Below are 27,761 nucleotides of genomic sequence, written 5' to 3'. Positions count from 1 at the left end.
CATGTGAACCATGGCTACGGCTACGGGAATAGTGTGTGTTTCAACCCGGACGAGAGAGAGGCATGGCCGAGGACCGTGTCCGTCCCTCTCTCTCGTCCGGGTTGAAACACATGATCCATTAGAGCCAAATAAACAGACCAGAGAGTGAACGAACGTGATACAGAGAAAGTCTGTGTTATAATATAAGTTTGCAGTGAACAAACCTTTGTGTAACTTCTGTCTGAGTGTGTCTTTGTGCGACAGTCTGTGTAAAGAGTGACAGGCTGGCACGTTGTGAAACAAACGAGAGGAATTTACACACGACGTTCAAAGACTTTGCTTTGTTGTTGTAGTAGGCTAATGCTAATGCTAAGCTAGCTTCAAGTACACTCCACAGGTGTTCAAGTGTGTTTTCTACCAGGATACATTATTGAGGAAGGTATGTTTGTTGTTGTTGATGTTTAAAATATATATTATTACAACTTATATATGTTTTTGCCTGCTTTTGGGGTGTGTGTGTGTGTGTGTGTGTGTGTGTGTGTGTGTGTGTGTGTGTGTGTGTGTGTGTATTTTTGTTTATACTAAAAGAATATTGTGTAACTAGTGTTGACCTGAAAGAAGAGGGGCATTTCAGTATTATGGTTATGAACCTGAACAGTGTTTTCCTGAAAAAAGAGAACTTGAACATTAGTTAACATTTATATATATATATATATATATATATATATATATATATATATATATATATATATATATATATATATATATATATATATATATATACACACACACATACACACACCACACACCTTTAAGATATGATTAAATTGTCTATCAGAGAGAGGATTGCATTAAAGGAGCTACACCATGAATTTAAAAAAAATATTTGATATTTAATATCATATGGTGTATGTCCCTCAAACCTTTTTCAAAAGGTTTGAGCCTAAATCATCACTCAGATATACTCATCCCAAGTCAATTGTCTCTGGCTTATACAGCACTTTCAGCTGCAATACCAAAACGTCCTCTTGGGCAGGGGGGGGCTACTGAGCAATTCTGTTAATACAAAATTCTGTTAATAAAAAAATATATAAAAAAAAAAAAAAGAAATGGAAAAATTCTGCATAAAAAGAAGCATCTAAGAAAAATACAAAATCGAAAAGAAAACACTTTGAACATTTTTGAACAATTCCACCAAGTGTTTGAGGTGCCTGTTTCACCCACTTCCGGGGGGCGGAGCCAAAATCCGAGCCCGAAGTATTTGTTCGTAGACCCCCACTTAGGGGGGGTAGAAAAAGTTTCGGAGCGATTCGGGCACTTTTCATTTAACATTGGGTTTGCCATCAAAAATGTTTATGACCTCATAAACATTGCCATTCTGAGATCGCCTGTTCAGACACGCCCATTCTGGAAATCCATGAAATGAGAAGGAATGACTGAATTAAAAAGAAAAATTTTTTTGGGGTACAAGAGACACTGGGGACCCCAAAAAATACAAAAAACCAAGAAAAAAGTGATTTTCATGGTGTAGACTCTTTAAGATATTAATTACATTTTCCACACAATTTTCAAGACATTAACAAATACTTTGATCCTGGGCAACTTGAAGTGTAAAGGGTTATGAATTATAATTGAAGTGTTCTATGAAAAAGTAACTTACCCAGTTGACAAGTTATGAACACAAGAAGTTACTCCTTCCGAAGTTCCTAGCCCTAGAATGTCTGTGATCTTACATACATTTCAAGTATTCCAAATACACAGTCATAGATCTCTCTCGGTCCCCCACTGTGTAGTGCCTATCTGCGCGGCCATAAAAGTGCTCTAAACTCCGTCTGTACTCACCCAATAATTAATTCCTAAGACGTGGAGTCATATTTTGTCCTCTAGACTTCTGTACGACGCGAGGGGCCAGGAATGATTGCAGCACTGAATATACGTAACTTCCTTTAGGACGCACAAATGTTTGGGACACACAATTGGCAGGTGATGATTCATTACCCCGCACCAATCACAAGCACCTGTCAATTGTGCGTCCCAAACATTTGTGCGTCCTAAAGGAAGTTACGTATATTCAGTGCTGCAATCATTCCTGGCCCCTCGCGTCGTACAGAAGTCGTCCGTGTGCAGCTCGTGAATAAGTGGAGATATTTGACTAAAGACACGTTTTCTGGCAGAACTTTCACATGGATATGAAACTAGAGGACAAAATATGACTCCACGTCTTAGGAATTAATTATTGGGTGAGTACAGACGGAGTTTAGAGCACTTTTATGGCCGCGCAGATAGGCACTACACAGTGGGGGACCGAGAGAGATCTATGACTGTGTATTTGGAATACTTGAAATGTATGTAAGATCACAGACATTCTAGGGCTAACTCCTTCCTTGCTGTCTATTATTGTTGAAGTTGAGTATAAGAGGAGTTTCTCTTCTTAATACCAGACCCGTTTCAATGAAACAGGAGGAACCTGATGACCAGCCAGACCTCAGTACGTTTCATTCACTATCTGTCTCTTTCTTCCCCTTTTCTAGCTTCAAGGTGTTTATTGTCACATACATCAATACAGTTGCTAGTTGCACTATACTTTGGAAGTGGAATTATCTTTGCTTCAACAGTGTGGAATTAGATACAATAAAAATGGAATAGGATATAACGGCAAAGGTAGTTATAACAAATAAAATATTGAAACACATTCAAAGAAAAATTGCCAGAACAGTAGAATGTTATTGGTCAGTTATGCACATCCATAGTCTGGATGATTGTTTCTGGTCATGTGGCCCTTTTCCACTGCACACAGTGCCAACTATCACTGAATGCAGCTTCTTCCAACAGTTACAGTAAATAGTCCTTTAATGCACCCAGCAAGGATGAATCTTACTGATTTTTGTGCCCAAATGCTCCACCTTTAGGCTACTCACACACAAGATGTCTCAAAGTCTAATGGACAGATTGCTATGAAACTTGCTTTGCTCATGCATGTTCCCTGGAAGATGAACCCTAACCGAGTGTCACCATGACCTCTCTCATAACCATCTCCTAGTTCCCTGGCAGATGAACCCTAACCAAGTGTCACCATGACCTCTCTCATAACCATCTCCTAGTTCCCTGGAAGATGAACCCTAACCGAGTGTCACCATAACCTCTCTCATAACCATCTCCTAGCTCCACTGTTATGACAAAATAGTTACTTTTCACACAAGGTTGGGGCTGCTAATTGGTGGTGGTGTAGAAGGATGGGATGCATGGCAGCAGAAACATTCAATAGAGATACTTTCACCTTATTTACTTTAGACCAGGGGTGATGCAACTTTGATGATGGACAGGGCCACTATATTTCCACACAAACTCCAGAGGGCCACATTGCATATGCTGTTGGGTAGACACCTTATCTCCATATTTTGACTTTTTTCGTAAATTAATGCCATACCTCGCCATTCTGTCACACACAAGTAGCAAAAATAAGTAGCAATATCTACAAGCTCAAAATGCGACGCGTTTTGAGCTTGTAGATCTGCTATTTTTGTTACTTTAGAATTGTAATCCAGATTTATTTTTGCAGTTTTTGAATTAGGACCCTGAAAAGTAACATTTTTATTTGTATTTAATTTCAAATGCATTTAGTTATACTTATGAACTTAAATACAAATACATTGGACATAAAAAAGACAATAGAATTTTAATACTAGTCATTAATCTACCAATATAGACTGAAGTAATTAATGCGGGTCATGTTTGCATGTTTGGAATTGTAACAGCTGAAATTAATGTATCAGTATTCCGATATTAACCTGCGGGCCGCATTAAGTGAAGGTGGGGGCCGCATGTGGCCCCTGGGCCACCAGTTGCCCACGTATGCTTTAGACCATTGTTTGCATTGCAGGAGTCCATCTTTTGATACATTTATTTCCTTGTGTAATCTTAAATTAAGCGTGATTTCTTCCCTAATATATAAATCTCACAATCTTTGAACCCAATATTCATATGTTGGAAAGTTGACTTTGGCTGATTTGGTTTTACATTCTGCAATTCATTATTCTTGACACCACCGTTGGGTCTCCAGTAATTCAAGTCATTATTCAATTTGTTCATTTCAGACCAGTGTGTGGAGTCCAGACTGCAGGTGAAGATGAACTCTCCAGACTCAGCCAGGGACATTTCTATTAAACAGGAGGATCCTGAAGACCACCCACACCTCAGTACGTATTTTAACTATACGATAATCTTAGCAAAAAATATCATGACAATGATAATATCTGGCTATTATAGGCTATTATAATATATAAGTCCCCGGGACTTTTTGTGTTATCCTTTTGTCCTAAATGTTTTACTCTACCTCTGTGCTATTTACATTTTTTGACTAATAAAGTATTCAATCAATCACTCACTCACTCACTCAATCAATAAGCATAGGCATCATTAAATATGCGATACAAAAGAAAAACTGCACCACATTGTACACGAGTGGCCGTAGACCAAAGCATCTAGAACAGTGTGTCACACAGCTCGCAGCTCTTATCTGTGCAAATCCTGTTTTTAATCTCTGAAAAATACCTGTGTGAGAGGGGAAAAAAACTACATTAAACAGATGTTTAAAAAAACAACAACACACAGCTCACAGCTCAAGCCGCCAAGTGAATGACATCATGAAACAGAAGCACCTCCAGCCATGAAAGCCAGAAATGCCTGGTTAAAGTTTGGTTTGATTGATTGATTGATTGATTGAATATTTTACTAGGCAAAAAATGTAAACAGCAAAATTACATTTATAATACTTTGTCTAAAAGGTCCGTCCAAAAAAGTCCTTGTGGTCTTGTTTCCATTGTTGTCCTTGGTATTCAATTCATAGACATATATAGTAGCAAGTAACCAAACAGTTCAAATACCAACATAAAAATACAGAAAAAAATAACACTGGTAGTAGTTGAAAACTATGAAAACTGATTTTTATGGTGTGCCTCTGTAGGAGGTGAGCGGTCTAGAAATAGGTCTGTGAGTCTGATATGTGTGAGATAACACGGATATGAACCCATTTTGGGTGGGAACCCCTATTTGTAACTTTAACTTTCAGGACGGATTTTCAGAAAACTTTGGTCAGGATTTAGAAGGTGTTTTTAGAATCGGCCTCAGGTCTAAATGGGTTAAAGAGGCTTTTTATTAGCTTCTTGATTTGAAGTTTAACCACTTGAACCCTAGCATCCCTATGCTAGTGTGATGTCTTTGGGCCCATGGTTAGCAAGCTGATTTGGGCTTTCCTTCCTTTCACGTTCAGCCTTGATTTTCTGAGCAAAATGTGTCAGTGCTTCCTGGATCTAAAAATGCATAAGTTTGAATTATTTTGTCTCCCTTAATGGACTTCACCTGTACCGGCCAGATGGACAGAATCCCCTCACTGTTACCGGCCCCTGTTTGACCACATGTATGCAAAGACAAAGACACACGTGCATTATAGCCTCTACACACTGCCCGACATTTGACCCGATTTCTCTCTCGGGGATATTTTTTGGTGATCGCCGAGAAAACCACCGATCTCAGTCCAGATCGGGCATCCCTCGGCGAGGTGTTGATCGCGTAGTGTGTAAGGTACTCCGAGAAGAAACACCCCGATAAAGTACGGTCGGCGAGGGGTTCCCGATAATTTTTAGATTTCAAACTTGTTGGATAATTATGGCTATCGGCCCCGATCTAGTGCTATATATATATAATAAGAAGTAGAGAGGAATAGGGCTTGCAGACAGAGAGAGCTGTGTGTGTGTGTGTGTGTGTGTGTGTGTGTGTGTGACACACGTATGCATCTCTGAACAGTATTGCCAGGTTTTGCGCGAGAAATAAGCAACCAGGTCTATGAAAACAAGCCCAACAATTGCGACTATAGGCTCAGCTGCATGAGCACTTTAAACCTATATACAAATAAAATAGCCGATCTACAAGCTCACAACGCGTCGCAGCTATTTTCAAAGAAAAAACAACAACAACAACATTAAGAAATAAAGCCAAATAAGCAACTACACTTTGACTTTGGAAATAAGCTAAAAAGAAACGCAACCACCAATATTTTTTACAAGCAACTCGCTTATAATAAGCGGACACGGCAACACATCTGAGTTGCACCCTGGTTGACTTTTGAAACGTTTGTTTCAGAGAGGGAGAGAGAGAGAAATACAGAGAAATTGAGAATTATTAAATGTCAATCATTAGCGTCCTGTCTCGGTCTCGCGCATATATCACGGGAGCCTTTCACGTTTTCGTGAGACGTTTGGTATAAAAACAAATGTATGTATTGGGTCGGGATCACATCACATCGTGGTGAAATATCTTGAAGTCAGTGAACCCCTGTCGCCGAGCAATCAATCGTGCGAGAATCACAACGATATTTTTAGCCCGATTTCAAGAGAGAAACTCGTGCAATGTGAAATGCTTAACGATCTGTTCACTCGCCGACCATTTCAAATGTCGGGCAGTGTGTAGAGGCTATTACTCAATACTCACAGATGCGTTCCTTGGCTGGTTAGAGTCTGAGTTGTTTGCTTGGTCCTCCTGGTTAATGTGAAGAACACTGGGGTGGTTTTGGTTGCACAGCTTGCAAGTCAAGCGCTTCTCGCAAGTCCTGCTCATATATGCCCAATGCGAAGGCAGCCAAAACAGATTCCTTTTGTCCTAATAAAAGTAATCTTCTCCCTGTGTCTTTTCCTCCAACTGAGGACATTGGTCCAGTGTGTGAAGTTGTGAGCAGCATACACAAATGTTGGTGTTGTGAGTGAGTGGATGTATTACTTTTCTGTGTAGTTTGGTCTTCCAGTGTAGGGGTTTCGATGGTAACAGTGGTTGCAAAACTGTCTCCTTTGAATCTGGGTGTGGTTTGTGATTTCATTCTGTTCATAGGTTTACTTCCTGTAGTCAGTGGTGTTTCTTGGATGTCTCCAAAGACTGGATCCGAGATTATTTTGACTTGTCGCTCAATGAATGTGACGATGTCAATAAACTGTGGCCTGCGATGGTGTCTTTCCATGATCTCCAAAGCAGAGCCTCTCCACCGTTCTCTTAGCTTGTATGGAAGCTTCAAAATCAATGTCTTCATGTTTGCAGAATGCAGACATATTCAGTTCTCCCATGTACTGTACGTTCTCGCATTGCAACACTCTCGAAGGAAAAGTGCATAGGCTTGAAGAGATATGACATCCTCGGACTTCAGTTGCGGCCAACTGAGCACCTTCTCCATATATGCTACTGTAATTTTGTATTCATCTCCGAAGTGTTCTTCAAGTAGGTATTTGGCCATTTCATAGCCTCTGTCTGGAGCCATGTGTTGGCAACTGCGCACCAATGCTTGTGGCTGACCACTGGTGTGCGTTCTTCTCCACACAATGTACAAAGGCTCTCACAAAGGTTCTGTACTGCAGAGGATCCCCATCAAAACATGGGATCTCTCTTGGTGGCAGTAAGTGAGAGGTCTGTATCTGTACTAGTATTGCCGTTATTTCATTCTGCCTCTGCAGTAGGTTGCGTACAGCTGATGTTTCATGACTGCGTTGAGGAGAAATGTCATTTTGTCTTGTTTGCTGCACAGGAGGGTCCAGGTGAGTTGTATTATGACTGTTGTCCTTTGCTGCATTCCAGGATATGTGTTGTCGTCGTTGTAAAGATGGTGGTGGTTGTTCTTGCCAAGATGGTGGTTGTGTTTGAATGAGTGGTGGCTGTAACAGCATATATTGTTGTCTTTGCCACCACGGGAATTGTTGAATGGGTGCTGGTGGTTGTACTTGCCAGGGTGGTGGAATGGGTGTTTGTTGCTGTTGCATATAGGGTGGTTGCCATAGTGATGGTTGTTGCACATATGACTGTTGAGTAGATGGTTGCTGCGGTTGTGGTGGTTTCATAGACGGTTGCTGTGGTAGTGGTGGTGGTTGCTGTGAGGATGATTTATATTCTTTGGCATGAGGATTAAGATTGACTGAGGGTTCCTTTAACCTTGTTCCTTTCCTAAAGTATGACTCTATTCCATCGGACTGTGGGAGTGAAAGAGCTTGGTGACTAGGGGATTGTAATACTGATATTTTTGCATTTGTAGCAGCCAGTTCTGCGTCAAGCTCCATCGTTTCCTTCTTCTTTTTCAGCATTTGTTCCTGCTCCTCCAGTTCTCTTTTCTTTCTCAGCACTTGTTCCTGCTCCTCCAGAGTGTGCTTCTCCTTTAATGCTGCAGGGCGAATCACAAGTGCAGCTCTCTCTGCCTCTGCCTGTATGCGAGCTGATAAGGTAGAAGATCTGCTGGATCTGCTGGTCCCAGACCTTGTGTGACTTTTGTGAGCAGATGGTTTACTTTCCACATTAGAAATGCTGTCATTTGGATTAATTAGATTTTCCACATCATCCACCTCCTCCTCCTCCTCAGCAACACTTTCCACAGTTTTGGTATTTTTTGTCCATGCATTCACTTCATCAATACATTCATTGACATTGATCATTTTGGCCTTGAACCATATGTCGTGCTTTTCCTTTTCCTCAGGAGGCATTATTGGCAACAGAGCCTCCTGAGCCTCTGCTGCTGCCTTGCATATGCAGAGATATTTCATAAATGTGCATCGCACCTCCTGTTTGCATCCACTTTGCATTAACTCCAAAATCATTTTTTGCAAGTTAACTGCCTTGTTTAATTTCGATGTTCTCTCCTTTTGTAATGTGTCAAGCTTATCTATTAGGAGGGGCACGGTGGCGCAGTCGGTAGCGCTGTCGCCTCACAGCTAGAAGGTCCTGGGTTCGATTCCCGCTGGGGGCGTGTCTTCTCCTCCGCGTCATCAGCGCCCATACCCTAGGTGGGGTTGGCGAAAGGGCCTACTCTTCGTGGAGTTTGCATGTTCTCCCCGTGTCTCCTAGGGTAGTTAATACCCTCACAAAAACATGTAGTAATCCTGGTCGCTATACCGCCTCCCCCATGACAGCCGGGGCGCCTGATGGAGGGGAAGGGAACTGGTTGGAATAACGTGTTCCTTCCACGCGCTACGTCCTACCGGGGAAACTCCCCTGTCAGGTGACAAGAAGGTCAGTTGGCTCTCATGCATTGAAGGAACCATGAGCTCGGCCCTGGCCTCCCTGGCTGTGGGGGACTGGTGTAGCGCTGGTGTAGGGCTGGTGTAGCGCCCAGGATCACTTAAGAAATTGACACCGGGTGAAAAAAATGGGTTACAAAAATCGCGGGATAAAAAAAAAAAAAACCTTATCTATTAGGGCTTTTGGTGTTAATATGCTTTTGCGCTTTGTAGTCCGTGAGCCCCAAATATGGGGTCATCACTACCATCTGGGGGGAATAATTCTCATAGTGATTTTTGGGTAGGTATACACCCCTAGAGCTAGGAAAAATGTGATAGCCTTGCATCGGTGGTAGCTATCTGTGTGTTATCACTCCTTTTATAACCACAAGCCAAAACACAGTTTTCAAAATCCGAATGAAGCATTCTACTTCAAACTGATGGTTTTCTCTTATTATTGACCCTCTCTCTCTGAAAAATGGTTGGGATAAAGCTCAGACTATATATTGTTCAGAAAGGTTGTTAAAATTAATATTTTTCTATTACAGGCAGTGACAACATAGTGACTATATGTGACATAAGATGTACTTCGGTTTTAATGAAAGATGGAACACAAAGGGTTCCTTTGTAAATTACCTAAAGATTTAAAACCATGTTTAAATACATAGATTCTAAGGAAATGTATTATGAAATTCAATAAACAGAATATAGTGCAAGTGTGTAAGAAAATATCCAAAATGGCCACTAAACACACGCCTGGCAATTTTTAACTTGTAATCCTTAGAATACCTCTGTGTAATACCTCTTTTTTTTAGGGTTTTCATATGTGTAGAATCCATTCCTGTTTTTTTTTTATATCAGGTCAATCATGTCAAAGGTCAGGTCAAGGTTAAATTTGACCTCTGGGAGAACAACAAATGGAAACAACTTGATGAACTTTCATTAAATTTGTTTTGTGAAAAGTGTCATTAACATGTCACAAGAACTGGTATTCATAATAACCTGAATGTAAAATGATATAATCTAACGGCAAATATGTATCTTTTGCAACTACATCTGTATTCTCCAACCCACATCCTGTTCTTCGTCATCCTTACAATTATCCTCCTTATTGACATCACTCCTCATCTGTAGCATGAACATATCATCAGTAACCATCTTCACCAGAGCAGTTACAGTACATCAGTGATGTACTTCTCACTCTCTGTGCCCTACATTGATATTGCACCATGTCACATAGCTCTGACGGTGCTGGGTCACCCTTAGCAATGACAGGAACAGGAATATCCTGGATCTCCCATCCAAATTGTGTGACATCAAACGACTTGTCAGGTGGAGCTTGGTGGTCTGCCACTTTCCACAACATCACTTGTAAATGAGCCCACATGTGGTGCAACAGGTTGGTCGGTGTTGGAGGAAGGGCCATTGACTTGTGGCAACCACCTCACCCAGCACATCAGGGTAGCCTGGGAAGTTCCCTGCCAGCAAAGTGTTGTGTGCTCTGATCTTGCCTTTGCCATACATATAAGACTGTCCCATCACAATGCTCCATCTGTACTTTGCACTGTAGGTCCACCTGATACACCCCAATACACCAACAGGACAAGAACATCAGTTTAATCACTGAGCATGTGTATCACACCCTTTCCAGAGATGGCTGCATCAGGGATATAGGAAATCATGGTGATGTCTGCTTCATCATGACTAAATGCAGTATCTATCGTCAGCACTGAAGGTGTACAACATGCTCAACGGCTTCGGCTTAATGTTCTTACTCTTCATGATGACATCTCATGTGGGTGATCTTTCTGTGTGTGAGGATACATCCCCAATATTTTATGACCAAGACACACCAGTGCTTCAACTCTCCCTCTACTGTTTCTGCACATTTTGGGAAAGGCTTCAGTCCACTCCACTCACATGCATCATGACAGCATCTTTCCTGATCGTTATGGCAGTCTGCTCCCCAGACTGGTGAGCAGAGACAGTGATCCAGAATCCATCATGGTGCTGACAGACAAGGTCTAGCTTAGCCTCTATGGCATGAAGCACATGCATCTTCGGCAGGCACTGGGTTAGATATCAAGCACACTGCACATGGTCAGCACGGAAGAAGTGCTTCAGTCATGTGCTTCATGAGAGAAAAGGTGAAGTTAATGTTAATGTGTCTCCCTGCACATTCAAACTGGTGGATGTGAAGTGTAGGAAGAAGTTGTCTACCCACTGTCAGCCAGTAGGATGGAAATGCGCAGTGTCCAGGTAGCGTACTGCTGTATCTGTTCAAATGTCTTTGGCCAAGTTGAGAGAAACCACTTCAAGAGTGCTGCTGACTCAGGACTGACCACTGAACTTGCCTGTCATGTTCTGCAACCACATGCTTTTCCACTTCCAGTGCTGAACCTTGCATCAGTTTTGCAATGCAGCTGAAGAATGACTGTATAACATGCATCCCACCGGGATGCACAATTACATTATAGAGCTTTTCTGGCTGATTCCATACCTGCAAGGTGTCAACAAACGGCTCCATGTCAATTGTGAGGTGAATAGGGCCTACTGTACATGTCAACCTGTGACCATATCTGCTGCCTGCTTGGACACCTGGTTGGACGATAAGGTGCGAGAGAGACCTTGACCTGACCTTTAGCACATCGGCCAAAGACTGACCAGCAAGTGAAAATATAACAGTAGAAATAGATTCTACACCTATGAACGCCCCCCCCCCCCCCCGCCCCAGGTCCCCATATGAATCACCATAAGTTCACAGATTCCCTCACACAACTGCAATATTTTGTTGTTTTTAACATAATTTAGTACAATGGAACATCACCATGGGATGGACACTATCTTTGATTTGGCAATAAATAATTAACTGATGGTAATTTCACTGATTCAGCCATATTTCTTGAACCCTAAAACCTAGTGTTAGACACCAAAACCACCTTTCTAGGTTGAACAGTATCATAAAGCCATTTAAGCTCATGGCAGTCATATTGGACGCCATGTTGAAAATGATGGCTTTACGAGAAATATAATTTCTTCGATTTTTTTGTATGTTCTTAAGCATGCCTAGACGTACCAGAACCAATTGAAAAACCTTTTGTATATTTTTTTGGGGGGGTTAATAGAATGTTTTCATAAATTGACCCATGTCATTTTCGCCTAGTGTTATAAAATAAAATGCATGATAGCACCCATAAAGCTACCATTGGTGCAAGGCTATGACATATTTTCTAACTCTAGACATGCATACCTTGACAAAAATCACTATGAGCATTATTCCCCTCAGATGGTAGTGACCAACCCCCCTGGCTCACGGACTATTGTGACAACCTGCTTCACACAACCTGCTTCAACATTGTGCGTGATTTGAACCGTGTCCACCTCGGACTGCTATTCAGCCGCTGCGGGCTGTGACTGCTTTTCAGCAGTCGGCTCGGACTGTTCAACCTGAGGATTCAAGTTCAACCCTTGAACCCTGATTCTGATATGCGTCACCGCCACGGCGGACTCGTTTTGACTCTGAACACCTTTATCAGAATCCATATCAGCAATACCAGACCAACAGAAGGAATATAAAACAGTACCTTTGGTTAAATCACAGTCAACAAAACCCACAGTTAATCATCACAGTTAAAACCAAAACCTTAATAGATAACACACCCATGAACGGGTTGCAAACATGAACCACCAATGCATTGGATTTGTCCCTTTTTCATATATTTCTCAAATGACCCTGTGTGAACTGAAACATGACCATGACTTGCAGCACATATTAGATTTAAAAAATACTTGCTTGGCCTACTGGCAGCATGCACAAATTGAAATTTGGTGCTAATCGGTACAGTGGTTTGTGAAATTAGCCCCAAAAACAGACCCTGATGAAGACCTTTATAGGTCATACATACAGTCTGGTACTCGGAAGCTCTGATCATGATTAAAATATAAACCGGATGTGAAGCCTCCTCCCCACTTCCGTTTTGTCTTTACAGTTGCACAAATGTATCCTTATATAAATCAAAATCATCTAAGTATATATAGCTTGCTGCTTGGCAGAAATGGAAATAAAACAATTAAATGCAAAGATATTTTAGAATATATTTTCATGAACGGAAGTGCCAGTTTCCTCTCTCGGATTTCGGGAGGTGTAGTTCCAGACTCTATATAGCATTCGGAGATTGTGGAATAGTTGTCTGGCTACGCGAGACTATCCTTTTAGACAAAGTGTTTGACTGTACTCTGTTTTTACATTTCTGTCCAATAAAATATTCAATCAATCAATCAGTCAGTCTGCAGTCCAACCCATTTGGGAGTTAAGCAGTTCTTAATTGAAAACCTTTTTTGTTCCTATTTAGTAACTGTTTAGTCAGTTTTAGTAGGCAATGGCTTTGTACATGGAACATGGAAGATAGAGAAATAGATTTACATTTTATGAATCCAGTGTTGACTATCGTGTTATTTTTCTGCTCCTAGACATCCTGCACATGGTTGTGTGTAAAGAGGAGGATTCTCCTGAACAGCAGAGGAGCGCCAGTCTGCTCCAGGAGGAACCAGAGCCTCCACACATTAAAAAGGAACAGGAGGAGCTACTTCAAAGACCAGAGGAGCCTGTTGGGTCAATGTTGACATTACTAGCAGTGAAAAGTGAAGTTGATGATGAACACATCTCTTCACACCGCTCTGAAGTTGAAGTTGAGCTTGAATCTGACACTGAAGTCACTGAAGACAGTGATGATTGGGGGGAGACAAGTGGAGGTGTCCACTCTGGAGAAAAACCTTTCCAGTGTAAACTGTGTAACAAGAGTTTCATTGAGTCAGGTTCCCTGAAGAAACACCAGCGTATCCACACTGGGGAAAAACCTTTCCACTGTAAACATTGTGACAAGAGTTTCAGTCAGTCATGTGACCTGAAGAGACACCATCGTATCCACACTGGAGAAAAACCTTTCCAGTGTAAACATTGTACCAAGTGTTTCAGTGGGTCAACTTCCCTGAAGATACACCAGCGTATCCACACTGGAGAAAAACCTTTCCACTGTAAACATTGTGATAAGAGTTTCAGTCAGTCATGTGACCTGAAGAAACACCAGCGTATTCACACTGGAGAAAAACCTTTCCACTGTAAACATTGTGACAAGAGTTTCAGTCAGTCATGGGACCTGAATAGACACCAGCGTATCCACACTGGAGAAAAACCTTTCCAGTGTAAACATTGTACCAAGTGTTTCAGTGGGTCAACTTCCCTGAAGAAACACCAGCGTATCCACACTGGGGAAAAACCTTTCCACTGTAAACATTGTGACAAGAGTTTCAGTCAGTCATGTGACCTGAAGAGACACCAGCGTATCCACACTGGAGAAAAACCTTTCCAATGTAAACATTGTACCAAGTGTTTCAGTCGGTCAACTTCCCTGAAGAAACACCAGCCTATCCACACTGGGGAAAAACCTTTCCACTGTAAACATTGTGACAAGAGTTTCAGTCAGTCAGTCAGGTTCCCTGAAGACACACCATCGTGTCCACACTGGAGAGAAACCTTTCCACTGTAAACATTGTAACAAGAGTTTCAGTCAGTCATCTGACCTGAAGAGACAACATCCTATTCACACTGGATAAAACTCTTGCCACAATGTTAACAGTGAGAGAAGAGCTTCAGTCAGTTAAGTGCTCTGAAAATACATCAGTGCATTCACACCAAGGGAAATAATGTCCACTATAAATTACTTCACTGGGAGGATCAAATTAAACAGCTGTATGTTGTCAGGGAGTTGGATAGACAAGCAAAACAAATCATGGATATTTATACTGCTCCTGTCAACAGAAGTTTACATTAGGACTCGTCTTTTGGAGACATGTCCCAGCTCTTTTGTTTTCTTCTTTTAAAACCTCAATGAATAGTTTAAGTGTTAAATGTAAAAAGATTGTTTTTACCTTGAGGTATTTTACATTTATTTTTGGTGTTATTCATTTATACTATAATAGAAAGAGAATGTGACGTCACACCATTGAAAGTAACAAATGAAAACCGCCCAATTTGGCTCCACCTGTCCATTGAACTCAGTTTTTATATTATGATTCAATGTAATTTTGCTGTATTTTATTACATGCACAATGAATGAACTGTATGTTTTAGTACTTATGACAGTAATTAGTACACTTAATTTAATGGCTATGATCATTAATAAGTTGTATTACATTATTAGATTGCGATGTGATAGAAAATGTACGTTTTTTTAAACAAATATAACGAATACGGTATGATGTCACAACGATACGTATCAATTTCAATTCAATATCGCGATATATCACAGGATTCACTTTTCAAAAAGTGTGATTTCTTACCCTCCTTCAAAACCACCTATAAAGAGCACCTGCAATTTGTAACTGGTCCTAGTAAAGTCTAAGCTTAAAGGGGAATTTTGGACCACTGTTTTCTTACCTTTTCTATGATGTTATGATATCTTAGGATGAATGGTACAGTAGAAAAAAAAATCATAACTCCATCCCGAGATTGAAATGACGAGATTGAAATCTCGAGATTGAAATCTCGTCTAGCGAGACTTCCGTTTTTTTTTGTTGCTATTAAAATACACGATCTAACGCAAGGCCTATTGGCGCACGTTTTAAGCCGTGGCGGACCCGGGATGGAGTTATGAAATTGTACCACTCATCCTAAGATATCATAACCATCATAGAAAAGGTAAGAAAACCGTGGTCCAAAATTCCCCTTTAACACCAGAAATCCACCCCCCCCCCATGCTTACAGTACATATGTTTTATTTATTTTTTTCCATTTATTTTTTATTGAATTTTTCAGAACATGAAAACAAACATACACAAAAAAGAAAAGACTAGCACATTACTAACAAACAAACCGAACATACAAAACATACAAATACAAACATATAAGGGGAGGAAACTGTCTCTCTACTTGGTCACTTATTGACTACTATGCATATGTATAACCCATACACTTGGTCACATCTTCAAAACCGGTAAACAAAAAGTCCATTAATGGGACAGATTCAACATACACCTCATTCAATATGGTCAATCAAAGACAATAAAGGAAATGTAATTAAAATAACTGAATTCAAATATAATCTGGTCTTAACTCATTCAGTGCCAAAAATATTTCTGGCTATATCACCCCTGTGCCAAGGCCAAAAATACATTGTAAAAAAAAAGTGCTTTGGAGCCGAGATACAGCCTTTTCAGTTAAAAAGTTAAACAAGAAGTGAATGGAGCAGCAAATCTTCAAATCATCATATCTTGGGTTCTGAACCTTTTTTTTCAAAAAAAAAAAAAAAAAAAAAAAAAAGATTTTTTTTTGAGTTTTTTTTTTTTTTTTTTTCCATGACGTCTCAGACGTCATTGGCACTCTGGGCTTATGAAAAACGTGACGTCTGCGACGTCATTGGCACTCAATGAGTTAAGGTAGAGACATGAGTAAGCCATTTAAACCAGTTGTCCATGAAGACTTCAGTTTGACCTCTAAAGCTCTAAATGTAATTCTCTCCATAATAAATACACTATAGATTAAAGGTAGGGTAAATGATTTTCTTTGGTTAAAATAAGTGTTAAACAGCTCTATATTCTGATAGTACTCATTGCTATAGAGTGTTTGTTCAGTAAAGGGAGTCTCCTTGTCTCTCCAGCTCTTTATAAAACAGAAAATACATTTTCGTTTCAGTTTCATTTCCAATGTTATCCAATCAGTATAGAGAACTGATGGAAGTAAACGGCACCCAGTCCCCCCCCCCCTCCCTGTGACTTGTGGTGTCCCACAAGGAAGTATACTAGGACCCTTACTGTTCCTGATATATGTGAATGACATGTCATCGGCCTGCGACTGCAAGCTGTTCCTGTTCGCAGATGACTCGGCCCTGCTAGTCTCGGACAGGGACAGGCTGCAGGTTGAGAAAACTCTCAGCTCCGAACTCAACAAGATCTGCATCTGGCTCTCTGACAACAAACTTTCATTACACCTGGGTAAAACTGAATCCATCCTCTTTGGGTCCAGTCCTAACCTTAGCAAGGCAGAGAGTTTCACGATCAAAGTGGGTGATGATGTCATCAAAAGAAAGGATGAAATTACCTGCCTGGGCTCCATCTTGGAGGCAAACCTCTGGTAACAAAAACGCAGAAAAAGTGATCAAAAATGTCAACCAAACAACACGCTATTTGTGGAGGATTGATCGCCTAGTCAGTAAGAATACTCTGAAGATTCTTGCAGGGGCCCTCATTCAAGGTCATTATGATTATGCATGCACTTCATGGTATCACAACACCTCCAAGGCCTTAAAAACAAGGCTCCAAACATCCCAAAACAAACTTGTAAGGCTACTTCTTGGCCTCAATCACAGAACCCATCTAGCCCCTGCTCATTTTGCTAGGATTGGATGGCTTAGGGTTGAGGACAGAGTACAGCAACTTGCTATGGGCCTGGTCTTCAAGATACACCACAACATTGGGATCCCCCTGTATTTGTCAAAATACTTCCAAAATGTTAATGCAGTCCATGATCATAACACCAGAGGCAGCTCCACAAATCATGTTCAACCCAGATTTGGCTCAACTAAGGGTATGAACTCGTTCTCATGCTATTCATCAAAAATGTGGAATGCCCTACCAAAAGGAGTAAAGGAGTGTAAAACCCTACTCACTTTCAAAACTGCCCTAAAGATACACCTTCAGGAGGCTGCAATTCGAAAATGGCCCCTGTCTAAGTCTTAACCTACCCTCTTCGTCATTTCTCTCGTCATACCAGTAACCTAAAAGCTGATTGTATGACATTCTGTATAGTAGTGTGTATATCTGCCTGCCTCTTATATTTCATCATGATTTGTGTGAGTGGGGTTCTCATCTTAAACAAGCTTAGTGCTTAATGAGGGTTTCCAGTTTAGTAGACCTTGTATTGTGAATTTCTACTTCCATGTACTGTTATGTACTGTCATGTACTATTCTCATGTCTTTCTAAATAAACTACATCAATCAATCAAACTCAATCAGGATATACATTAAACAAGTGAAATGGAAGTGATGACACTAAGAAATGAGTAGGCAAAATTGGAACTGGAACACTATAAAAATTAAGCTTAAAAATTGGTACTTTCTCGTGTTTTCATAATTACCAGTTAACAAGCTGGGAAGAATTATCAAAATGTTAGTTTCATAAATTGTTGTGCTTGGTAACACATTGTAAACAAAAATGTTCGTCTGAAATTATCGTTGGCCTTGAGAAAATGTCAGTCCATCAGCTTTGATCTTACCTCCTCTGATGGAGTGAAATTACCTCAATGCCTTCAGATCGAACAAATACCTCATCTTCTCTTCATCTTCATGTTCTCTTCAACACTTCACTTCTTCCTCTCTTCTACCATGTATCTTCCCTTATTCTCCATTTCAGCTTCTAGCTGTAAAATGACACAGAAAATGAAAAGATTATAAGAATACCCATTAAAAACAGCAAGAGCAAAAAACAATCATATATGGTACTAAAAACAACACAGTAAAAGTGGAAATTCTTTCATACCTTACCAAGATCATACTTACATAAAAATAAAGCAAGTGTAGTACTGTAATGAAAGGCATTATAAAAATGTTCGTCTGAATTTATCATTGGCCTTGGAAGCACATCAGTCCATCAGCTTTTATCTTACCTCCTCTGATGGAGTGAAATGATCTCAATGCCTTCAAATCGAACCAATAAGGAGACACAAAAAATAATGTTCGTCTGAAATTATCGTTGGCCTTGGGAAATTGTCAGTCCATCAGCTTTGATCTTACCTCCTCTGATGGAGTGAAATTACCTCAATGCCTTCAGATCGAACAAATACCTCATCTTCTCTCCATCTTCATGTTCTCTTCAACACTTCACTTCCTCCTCTCTTCTACCATGTATCTTCCCTTCCTCTCCATTTCAGCTTCTATCTGTAAAATGACACAGAAAATGAAATGATTTAAAGGATAAACATTACAAACAAAAAGCACACAACACAATCAAATATACTTCTAAAAACAATACTGTTAAGTGGACATTGTTTCATACCTTACCTAGTTCATACTTACATAGAAAATCAAGCATGTGTAGTACTGTAATGAAAGGAAACATTTTCATAATTACCAGTTAACAAGCTGGGAAGCATTATCAAAATGTTAGTTTCATAAATTGTTGTGCTTGGTAACACATTGGAAACAAAAATATTCGTCTGAAATTATCGCTGGCCTTGAGAAAATGTCAGTCCATCAGCTTTGATCTTACCTCCTCTGATGGAGTGAAATTACCTCAATGCCTTCAGATCGAACAAATACCTCATCTTCTCTTCATCTTCATGTTCTCTTCAACACTTCACTTCCTCCTCTCTTCTACCATGTATCTTCCCTTCTTCTCCATTTCAGCTTCTAGCTGTAAAATGACACAGAAAATGAAAAGATTATAAGAATACCCATTAAAAACAGCAAGAGCAAAACACAATCATATATGGTACTAAAAACAACACAGTAAAAGTGGAAATTCTTTCATACCTTACCAATATCATACTTACATAAAAATAAAGCAAGTGTAGTACTGTAATGAAAGGCATTATAAAAATGTTCGTCTGAATTTATCATTGGCCTTGGAAGCACATCAGTCCATCAGCTTTTATCTTACCTCCTCTGATGGAGTGAAATGATCTCAATGCCTTCAGATCGAACCAATAAGGAGAAACAGAAAAAAATGTTCGTCTGAAATTATCGTTGGCCTTGGGAAAATGTCAGTCCATCAGCTTTGATCTTACCTCCTCTGATGGAGTGAAATTACCTCAATGCCTTCAGATCGAACAAATACCTCATCTTATCTCCATCTTCATGTTCTCTTCAACACTTCACTTCCTCCTCTCTTCTACCATGTATCTTCCCTTCTTCTCCATTTCAGCTCCATTTCAGCTTCTAGCTGTAAATAGACACAGAAAATGAAATGATTTAAAGAATAAGCATTACAAACAGCAAGCACACAACACAATCAAATATGCTTCTAAAAACAATACTGTTAAGTGGACATTGTTTCATACCTACCTAGTTCATACTTACATAGAAAATCAAGCATGTGTAGTACTGGAATGAAAGGAAACATTTTCATAATTACCAGTTAACAAGCTGGGAAGCATTATCAAAATGTTAGTTTCATAAATTGTTGTGCTTGGTAACACATTGGAAACAAAAATATTCGTCTGAAATTATCGTTGGCCTTGAGAAAATGTCAGTCCATCAGCTTTGATCTTACCTCCTCTGATGGAGTGAAATTACCTCAATGCCTTCAGATCGAACAAATAACTCATCTTCTCTTCATCTTCATGTTCTCTTCAACACTTCACTTCCTCCTCTCTTCTACCATGTATCTTCCCTTCTTCTCCATTTCAGCTTCTAGCTGTAAAATGACACAGAAAATGAAAAGATTATAATAATACCCATTAAAAACAGCAAGAGCAAAAAACAATCATATATGGTACTAAAAACAACACAGTAAAAGTGGAAATTCTTTCATACCTTACCAAGATCATACTTACATAAAAATAAAGCAAGTGTAGTACTGTAATGAAAGGCATTATAAAAAATGTCGTCTGAATTTAGCATTGGCCTTGGAAGCACATCAGTCCATCAGCTTTTATCTTACCTCCTCTGATGGAGTGAAATGATCTCAATGCCTTCAGATCGAACCAATAAGGAGAAACAAAAAATAATGTTCGTCTGAAATTATCGTTGGCCTTGGGAAAATGTCAGTCCATCAGCTTTGATCTTACCTCCTCTGATGGAGTGAAATTACCTCAATGCCTTCAGATCGAACAAATACCTCATCTTCTCTCCATCTTCATGTTCTCTTCAACACTTCACTTCCTCCTCTCTTCTACCATGTATCTTCCCTTCCTCTCCATTTCAGCTTCTAGCTGTAAAATGACACAGAAAATGAAATGATTTAAAGAATAAGCATTACAAACAAAAAACACACAACACAATCAAATATACTTCTAAAAACAATACTGTTAAGTGGACATTGTTTCATACTGTACCTAGTTCATACTTACATAGAAAATCAAGCATGTGTAGTACTGTAATGAAAGGAAACATTTTCATAATTACCAGTTAACAAGCTGGGAAGCATTATCAAATGTTAGTTTCATAAATTGTTGTGCTTGGTAACACATTGGAAACAAAAATATTAGTCTGAAATTATCGTTGGCCTTGAAAAAATGTCAGTCCATCAGCTTTGATCCTTTGATGGAGTGAAATTACCTCAATGCCTTCAGATCGAACAAATACCTCATCTTCTCTTCATCTTCATGTTCTCTTCAACACTTCACTTCCTCCTCTCTTCTACCATGTATCTTCCCTTCTTCTCCATTTCAGCTCCTAGCTGTAAAATGACACAGAAAATGAAAAAGATTATAAGAATACCAATTAAAAACAGCAAGATCAAAACACAATCATATATGGTACTAAAAACAACACAGTAAAAGTGGAAATTATTTCATACCTTACCAAGATCATACTTCCATAAAAATAAAGCAAGTGTAGTACTGTAATGAAAGGCATAAGAATGTTCGTCTGAATTTATCATTGGCCTTGGAAGCACATCAGTCCATCAGCTTTTATCTTACCTCCTCTGATGGAGTGAAATGATCTCAATGCCTTCAGATCGAACCAATAAGGAGACACAAAAAATAATGTTCGTCTGAAATTATCGTTGGCCTTGAGAAAATGTCAGTCCATCAGCTTTGATCTTACCTCCTCTGATGGAGTGAAATTACCTCAATGCCTTCAGATAGAACAAATACTTCATCTTCTCTTCATGTTCTCTTCAACACTTCCCTTCATCCTCTCTTCTACCATGTATCTTCCCTTCTTCTCCATTTCAGCTTCTAGCTGTAAAATGACACAGAAAATGAAAAGATTATAAGAATACCCATTAAAAACAGCAAGAGCTAAACACAATCATATATGGTACTAAAAACAACACAGTAAAAGTGGAAATTCTTTCATACCTTACCAAGATCATACTTACATAAATATAAAACAAGTGTAGTACTTTAATGAAAGGCATTATAAAAATGTTCGTCTGAATTTATCATTGGCCTTGGAAGCACATCAGTCCATCAGCTTTTATCTTACCTCCTCTGATGGAGTGAAATGATCTCAATGCCTTCAAATCGAACCAATACCTCATATTTTCTCCATCTTCATGTTCTCTTCACCACTTCACTTTCTCCTCTCTTCTACCATGTATCTTCCCTTCTTCTCCATTTCAGCTTCTACCTGTAAAATGACACAGAAAATGAAAAGATGATAAGAATACCCATTAAAAACAGCAAGAGCAAAACACAATCATATATGCTACTAAAAACAACACAGTTAAAGTGGAAATACTTTCATACCTTACCAAGATCATACTTACATACAAATCAAGCATGTGTAGTACTGTAATGAAAGGCATTATAAAAATGTTCGTCTGAATTTATCATTGGCCTTGGAAGCACATCAGTCAATCAGCTTTTATCTTACCTCCTCTGATGGAGTGAAATGATCTCAATGCCTTCAGATCGAACCAATAAGGAGGCAAAAAAAATAATGTTCGTCTGAAATTATCGTTGGCCTTGGGAAAATGTCAGTCCATCAGCTTTGATCTTACCTCCTCTGATGGAGTGAAATTACCTCAATGCCTTCAGATCGAACAAATACCTCATCTTCTCTCCATCTTCATGTTCTCTTCAACACTTCACTTCCTCCTCTCTTCTACCATGTGTCTTCCCTTCTTCTCCATTTCAGCTTCTACCTGTAAAATGAAACAGAAAATGAAAAGATTATAAGAATACCCATTAAAAACAGCAAGAGCAAAACACAATCATATATGCTACTAGAAACAACAGTTAAAGTGGAAATACTTTCATACCTTACCAAGATCATACTCACATACAAATCAACCATGTGTAGTACTGTAATGAAAGGAAACATTTTCATAATTACCAGTTAACAAGCTGGGAAGCATTATCAAAATGTTAGTTTGATAAATTGTTGTCCTTGGTAACACATTGGAAACAAAAATATTCATCTGAAATTATCGTTGGCCTTGAGAAAATGTCAGTCCATCAGTTTTGATCTTACCTCCTCTGATGGAGTGAAATTACCTCAATGCCTTCAGATTGAACAAATACCTCATCTTCTCTCCATCTTCATGTTCTCTTCACCACTTCACTTCCTCCTCTCTTCTACCATGAATCTTCTCTTCTTCTCCATTTCAGCTTCTAGCTGTAAAATGACACAGAAAATGAAAAGATTATAAGAATACCCATTAAAAACAGCAAGAGCAAAACACAATCATATATGCTACTAAAAACTACACAGTTAACGTGGAAATTCTTTCATACCTTACCAAGATCATACTTACATAAAAATAAAGCATGTGTAGTACTGTAATGAAAGGCATTATAAAAATGTTCGTCTGAATTTATCATTGGCCTTGGAAACACATCAGTCCATCAGCTCTTATCTTACCTCCTTTGATGGAGTGAAGTGATCTCAATGCCTTCAGATCGAACCAATAAGGAGACAAAAAAAATAATGTTCGTCTGAAATTATCGTTGGCCTTGGGAAAATGTCAGTCCATCAGCTTACCTCCTCTGATGGAGTGAAATTACCTCAATGCCTTCAGATCGAACAAATACCTCATGTTCTCTTCATGTTCTCTTCAACACTTCACTTCCCGCCTCTCTTCTACCATGTATCTTCCCTTCTAATCCATTTCAGCTTCCAACTGTAAAATGACATTCAAAATGTTTGATGTTTTACACAATTATGTAGGAAACAGCTCCTGGATGCACTGGTAAAATGATTTAATTATTTAAAAAAAAATACATTTACAATACAGATACATACAGTAAAGCAAAAAAAAAACATACAAAATAAATGAACATTTACAATATTATGTAGGAAACAGCTCCTGGATGCACTGGGAAGGATAATCAGTGATGATACAGGACCTGTAAGGAAAGGGGAAATGTTTTCATACTTACCCACTACCAAGTTTATACTTACGTAAAAAACAAGCACCTATACAACCTCCTCTTCATGGTAAACGGTACATTTATAAAGCGCTTTTATCCAAAGCGCTTTACAAAGATTGGGTGAATGTTCACACACACATTCACACAACGATGGCGGAGGAAACCATGCAAGGCACCAACATGCTCATGAGGAGCAATTAGGGGTTCAGTGTCTTGCTCAAGGACACTTCGACACTAACTCTGGGGGAGCCCGGGATCGAACTGGCCGCTCTACCGGCCACTCTACCCCAGAGCCACTGCCGCCCCTTCATCTTTGTATTCTCTTCAGTTTGTCCCTCTTCATCTTCGCAGCCTTACTAGGAGGCTGATTTCAGACGCCATACCGCAACCTGACTCAGAAATCGATTGGAGAAGCCACACCGCTACCTGACTGAAAAGCCGATTTGAGACGCCATATCGCCACTTGACTCAGAGGCCGATTTGAGACGTCATACATCTTCTTCTTCTCTTCATCTTAAACTACTTCTCTTCATCTTCATCTCCTTGTTTCCCTTTTGTCCCTCTTCACCTTCGCAGCCTTATTAGGAGGCTGATTTGAGACGCCGTACCACAACAGTGGTTTCGGGTACACTCATTTTGTCCCCTCTTGTAGGTCCCCCACTGTCGGATGCAGTTTAATGACATGCCCAGGACAGCTTTACAAAATAAAAGGACAAATATCGTCCAAAACAATTGCCTAATAAAAACATTCAACGATTGTTGAATCATCATCCAATCGCCGACTGACGATATATTCGTCCAATCGCCCAACCTTAGGCCAAACGCCCTATGGGTGATGTTTTTTCTAGTATGAAACAATACATTCACCCTGTAACAACTCACTACCTTCAACAGCAGCCAATATTTGAAATTGAGGGCTGTTATGTCAGAGCCCACAACCTCTAGCTTGAACTTTAAAGGAAATAGAAAACTAATTTAAGTGACCAAGAACCACAACTCACTACCTTCAACAGTGGAAACAACACGGCACACACTGTAGATTCACATCAGTCTTCAATTCCATAGCCAGAAACAGCCACTGAACCACCCAGTCATTGGGTCTCAATATGCCAGTAATAGAGCAACAGCTTGAATCACATAAGTACACAGCATACAACACAAGCAGCAGCAGCAGCAAAGAAAAAAAGGTTCCTACCTTGAGTCGTCTTCTACTTGACTTCATCAGTTGTGTAAGTGATGGTCAAGGTCAAACTTTGAAACCCATGCATAGAGATGCCCACCTCTCTCTAGTCCGTCCACGGGCAAGCCGCGTCTCCAGTCATCTCCATCCTCCATACAGCCCTCGCCAGTACTTTCCTGCCCTGCTGGGAGCAGGGGAAAAAAACATTATTTTATACGATTGTCAAAGATCTTTTACAATACAAAAGCTTTTTAAAAAAAATAAACCTAAGTAATTGTGAAAATAGCAGATCTACAAGCTCCTCTTCATGGTAAACGGTACATTTATATAGCGCTTTTATCCAAAGCGCTTTACAAAGATTGGGTGAATGTTCACACACACATTCACACAACGATGGCGGAGGAAACCATGCAAGGCACCAACATGCTCATCGGGAGCAATTAGGGGTTCAGCGTCTTGCTCAAGGACACTTCGACACTAACTCTGGGGGAGCCCGGGATCGAACTGGCCGCTCTACCGGCCACTCTACCCCAGAGCCACTGCCGCCCCTTCATCTTTGTATTCTCTTCAGTTTGTCCCTCTTCATCTTCGCAGCCTTACTAGGAGGCTGATTTGAGACGCCATACCGCAACCTGACTCAGAAATCGATTTGAGAAGCCACATCGCCACCTGACTCAAAAGCCGATTTGACACGCCATATCGCCACCTGCCTCGGAGGCCGATTTGAGACGTCATACATCTTCTTCTTCTCTTCATCTTCAATTCCTTGTTTCCTCTGCTCTTCTTCATTTTCATCTCGTTTCCTCATTTACAACAGTTATAATACAGATAATACCAGTAAAACACCAATATGATACAGATTAAACACAGATAAAAGAAATAATGAAAATTAACAATAAGGATTAAACCAGTAAAACAACAATATGATAAAATTAAGACATTAAAAAAATTTACATTTACAATACAGATGCATACAGTAAAGCAAACAACTACGATACAGATTAAAAACCATACAAAATAAATGAACATTTACAATATGATGTAGGAAACAGCTCCTGGATGCACTGGGAAGGATCATCAGTGATGATACAGGACCTGTAAGGAAAGGGGAAATGTTTTCATACTTACCCACTACCAAGTTTATACTTACGTAAAAAACAAGCACGCATACAACCTCCTCTTCATGGTAAACAGTACATTTATATAGCGCTTTTATCCAAAGCGCTTTACAAAGATTGGGTGAATGTTCACACACACATTCACACAACGATGGCGGAGGAAACCATGCAAGGCACCAACATGCTCATCGGGAGCAATTAGGGGTTCAGCGTCTTGCTCAAGGACACTTCGAAACTAACTCTGGGGGAGCCCGGGATCGAACTGGCCGCTCTACCGGCCACTCTACCCCAGAGCCACTGCCGCCCCTTCATCTTTGTATTCTCTTCAGTTTGTCCCTCTTCATCTTCGCAGCCTTACTAGGAGGCTGATTTCAGACGCCATACCGCAACCTGACTCAGAAATCGATTGGAGAAGCCACACCGCTACCTGACTCAAAAGCCGATTTGACACGCCATATCGCCACTTGACTCAGAGGCCGATTTGAGACGTCATACATCTTCTTCTTCTCTTCATCTTCAACTACTTCTCTTCATCTTCATCTCCTTGTTTCCTTTTTGTCCCTCTACATCTTTGCAGCCTTACTAGGAGGCTGATTTGAGACGCGATACCATAACAGTGGTTTCGGGTACACTCATTTTGTCCCCTCTTGTAGGTCCCCCACTGTCGGATGCAGTTTAATGTCATGCCCAGGACAGCTTTACAATACGGATTAAATCAGTAAAAAAAACACAATTAAGATATAAAAAATAAGACAAGGAAAATAAATGAACATTTACAACACAGACATATTCAGTAAAGCAAACAAACTATGATACGGATTAAAAACCATACAAAATAAATGAACATTTACAATATTATGTAGGAAACAGCTCCTGGATGCACTGGGAAGGATCATCAGTGATGATACAGGACCTGTAAGGAAAGGGGAAATGTTTTCATACTTACCCACTACCAAGTTTATACTTACGTAAAAAACAAGCACCTATACAACCTCCTCTTCATGGTAAACGGTACATTTATAAAGCGCTTTTATCCAAAGCGCTTTACAAAGATTGGGTGAATGTTCACACACACATTCACACAACGATGGCGGAGGAAACCATGCAAGGCACCAACATGCTCATTAGGAGCAATTAGGGGTTCAGCGTCTTGCTCAAGGACACTTCGACACTAACTCTGGGGGAGCCCGGGATCGAACTGGCCGCTCTACCGGCCACTCTACCCCAGAGCCACTGCCGCCCCTTCATCTTTGTATTCTCTTCAGTTTGTCCCTCTTCATCTTCGCAGCCTTACTAGGAGGCTGATTTCAGACGCCATACCGCAACCTGACTCAGAAATCGATTGGAGAAGCCACACCGCTACCTGACTCAAAAGCCGATTTGAGACGCCATATCGCCACTTGACTCAGAGGCCGATTTGAGACGTCAT

At 40.0% G+C, this 27,761-nt stretch overlaps 1 protein-coding gene across 1 annotated transcript; it reads left to right on the top strand.

Moving 5' to 3' along the window:
- Positions 1-145: 145 nt before the first annotated feature.
- On the top strand, positions 146-14,545 carry LOC308080355 (uncharacterized protein; the record flags this gene model as incomplete). Its single annotated transcript, XM_080422179.1, has 3 exons — positions 146-418; positions 4,074-4,175; positions 13,470-14,545. The coding sequence occupies exons 2-3, from the start codon at positions 4,106-4,108 to the stop codon at positions 14,543-14,545; spliced, it is 1,146 nt and encodes a 381-aa protein (XP_080278305.1). The 5' UTR covers positions 146-418; positions 4,074-4,105.
- Positions 14,546-27,761: the final 13,216 nt, after the last annotated feature.

The sequence above is a fragment of the Gymnoscopelus braueri genome, assembly GCF_963280865.1.
Source record: "Gymnoscopelus braueri genome assembly, chromosome: 24".
Classification (NCBI taxonomy): Eukaryota; Metazoa; Chordata; class Actinopteri; order Myctophiformes; family Myctophidae; genus Gymnoscopelus; species Gymnoscopelus braueri.
Note: the sequence above shows the minus strand (reverse complement) of the source record. Positions and strands in the feature narration are given on the sequence as shown.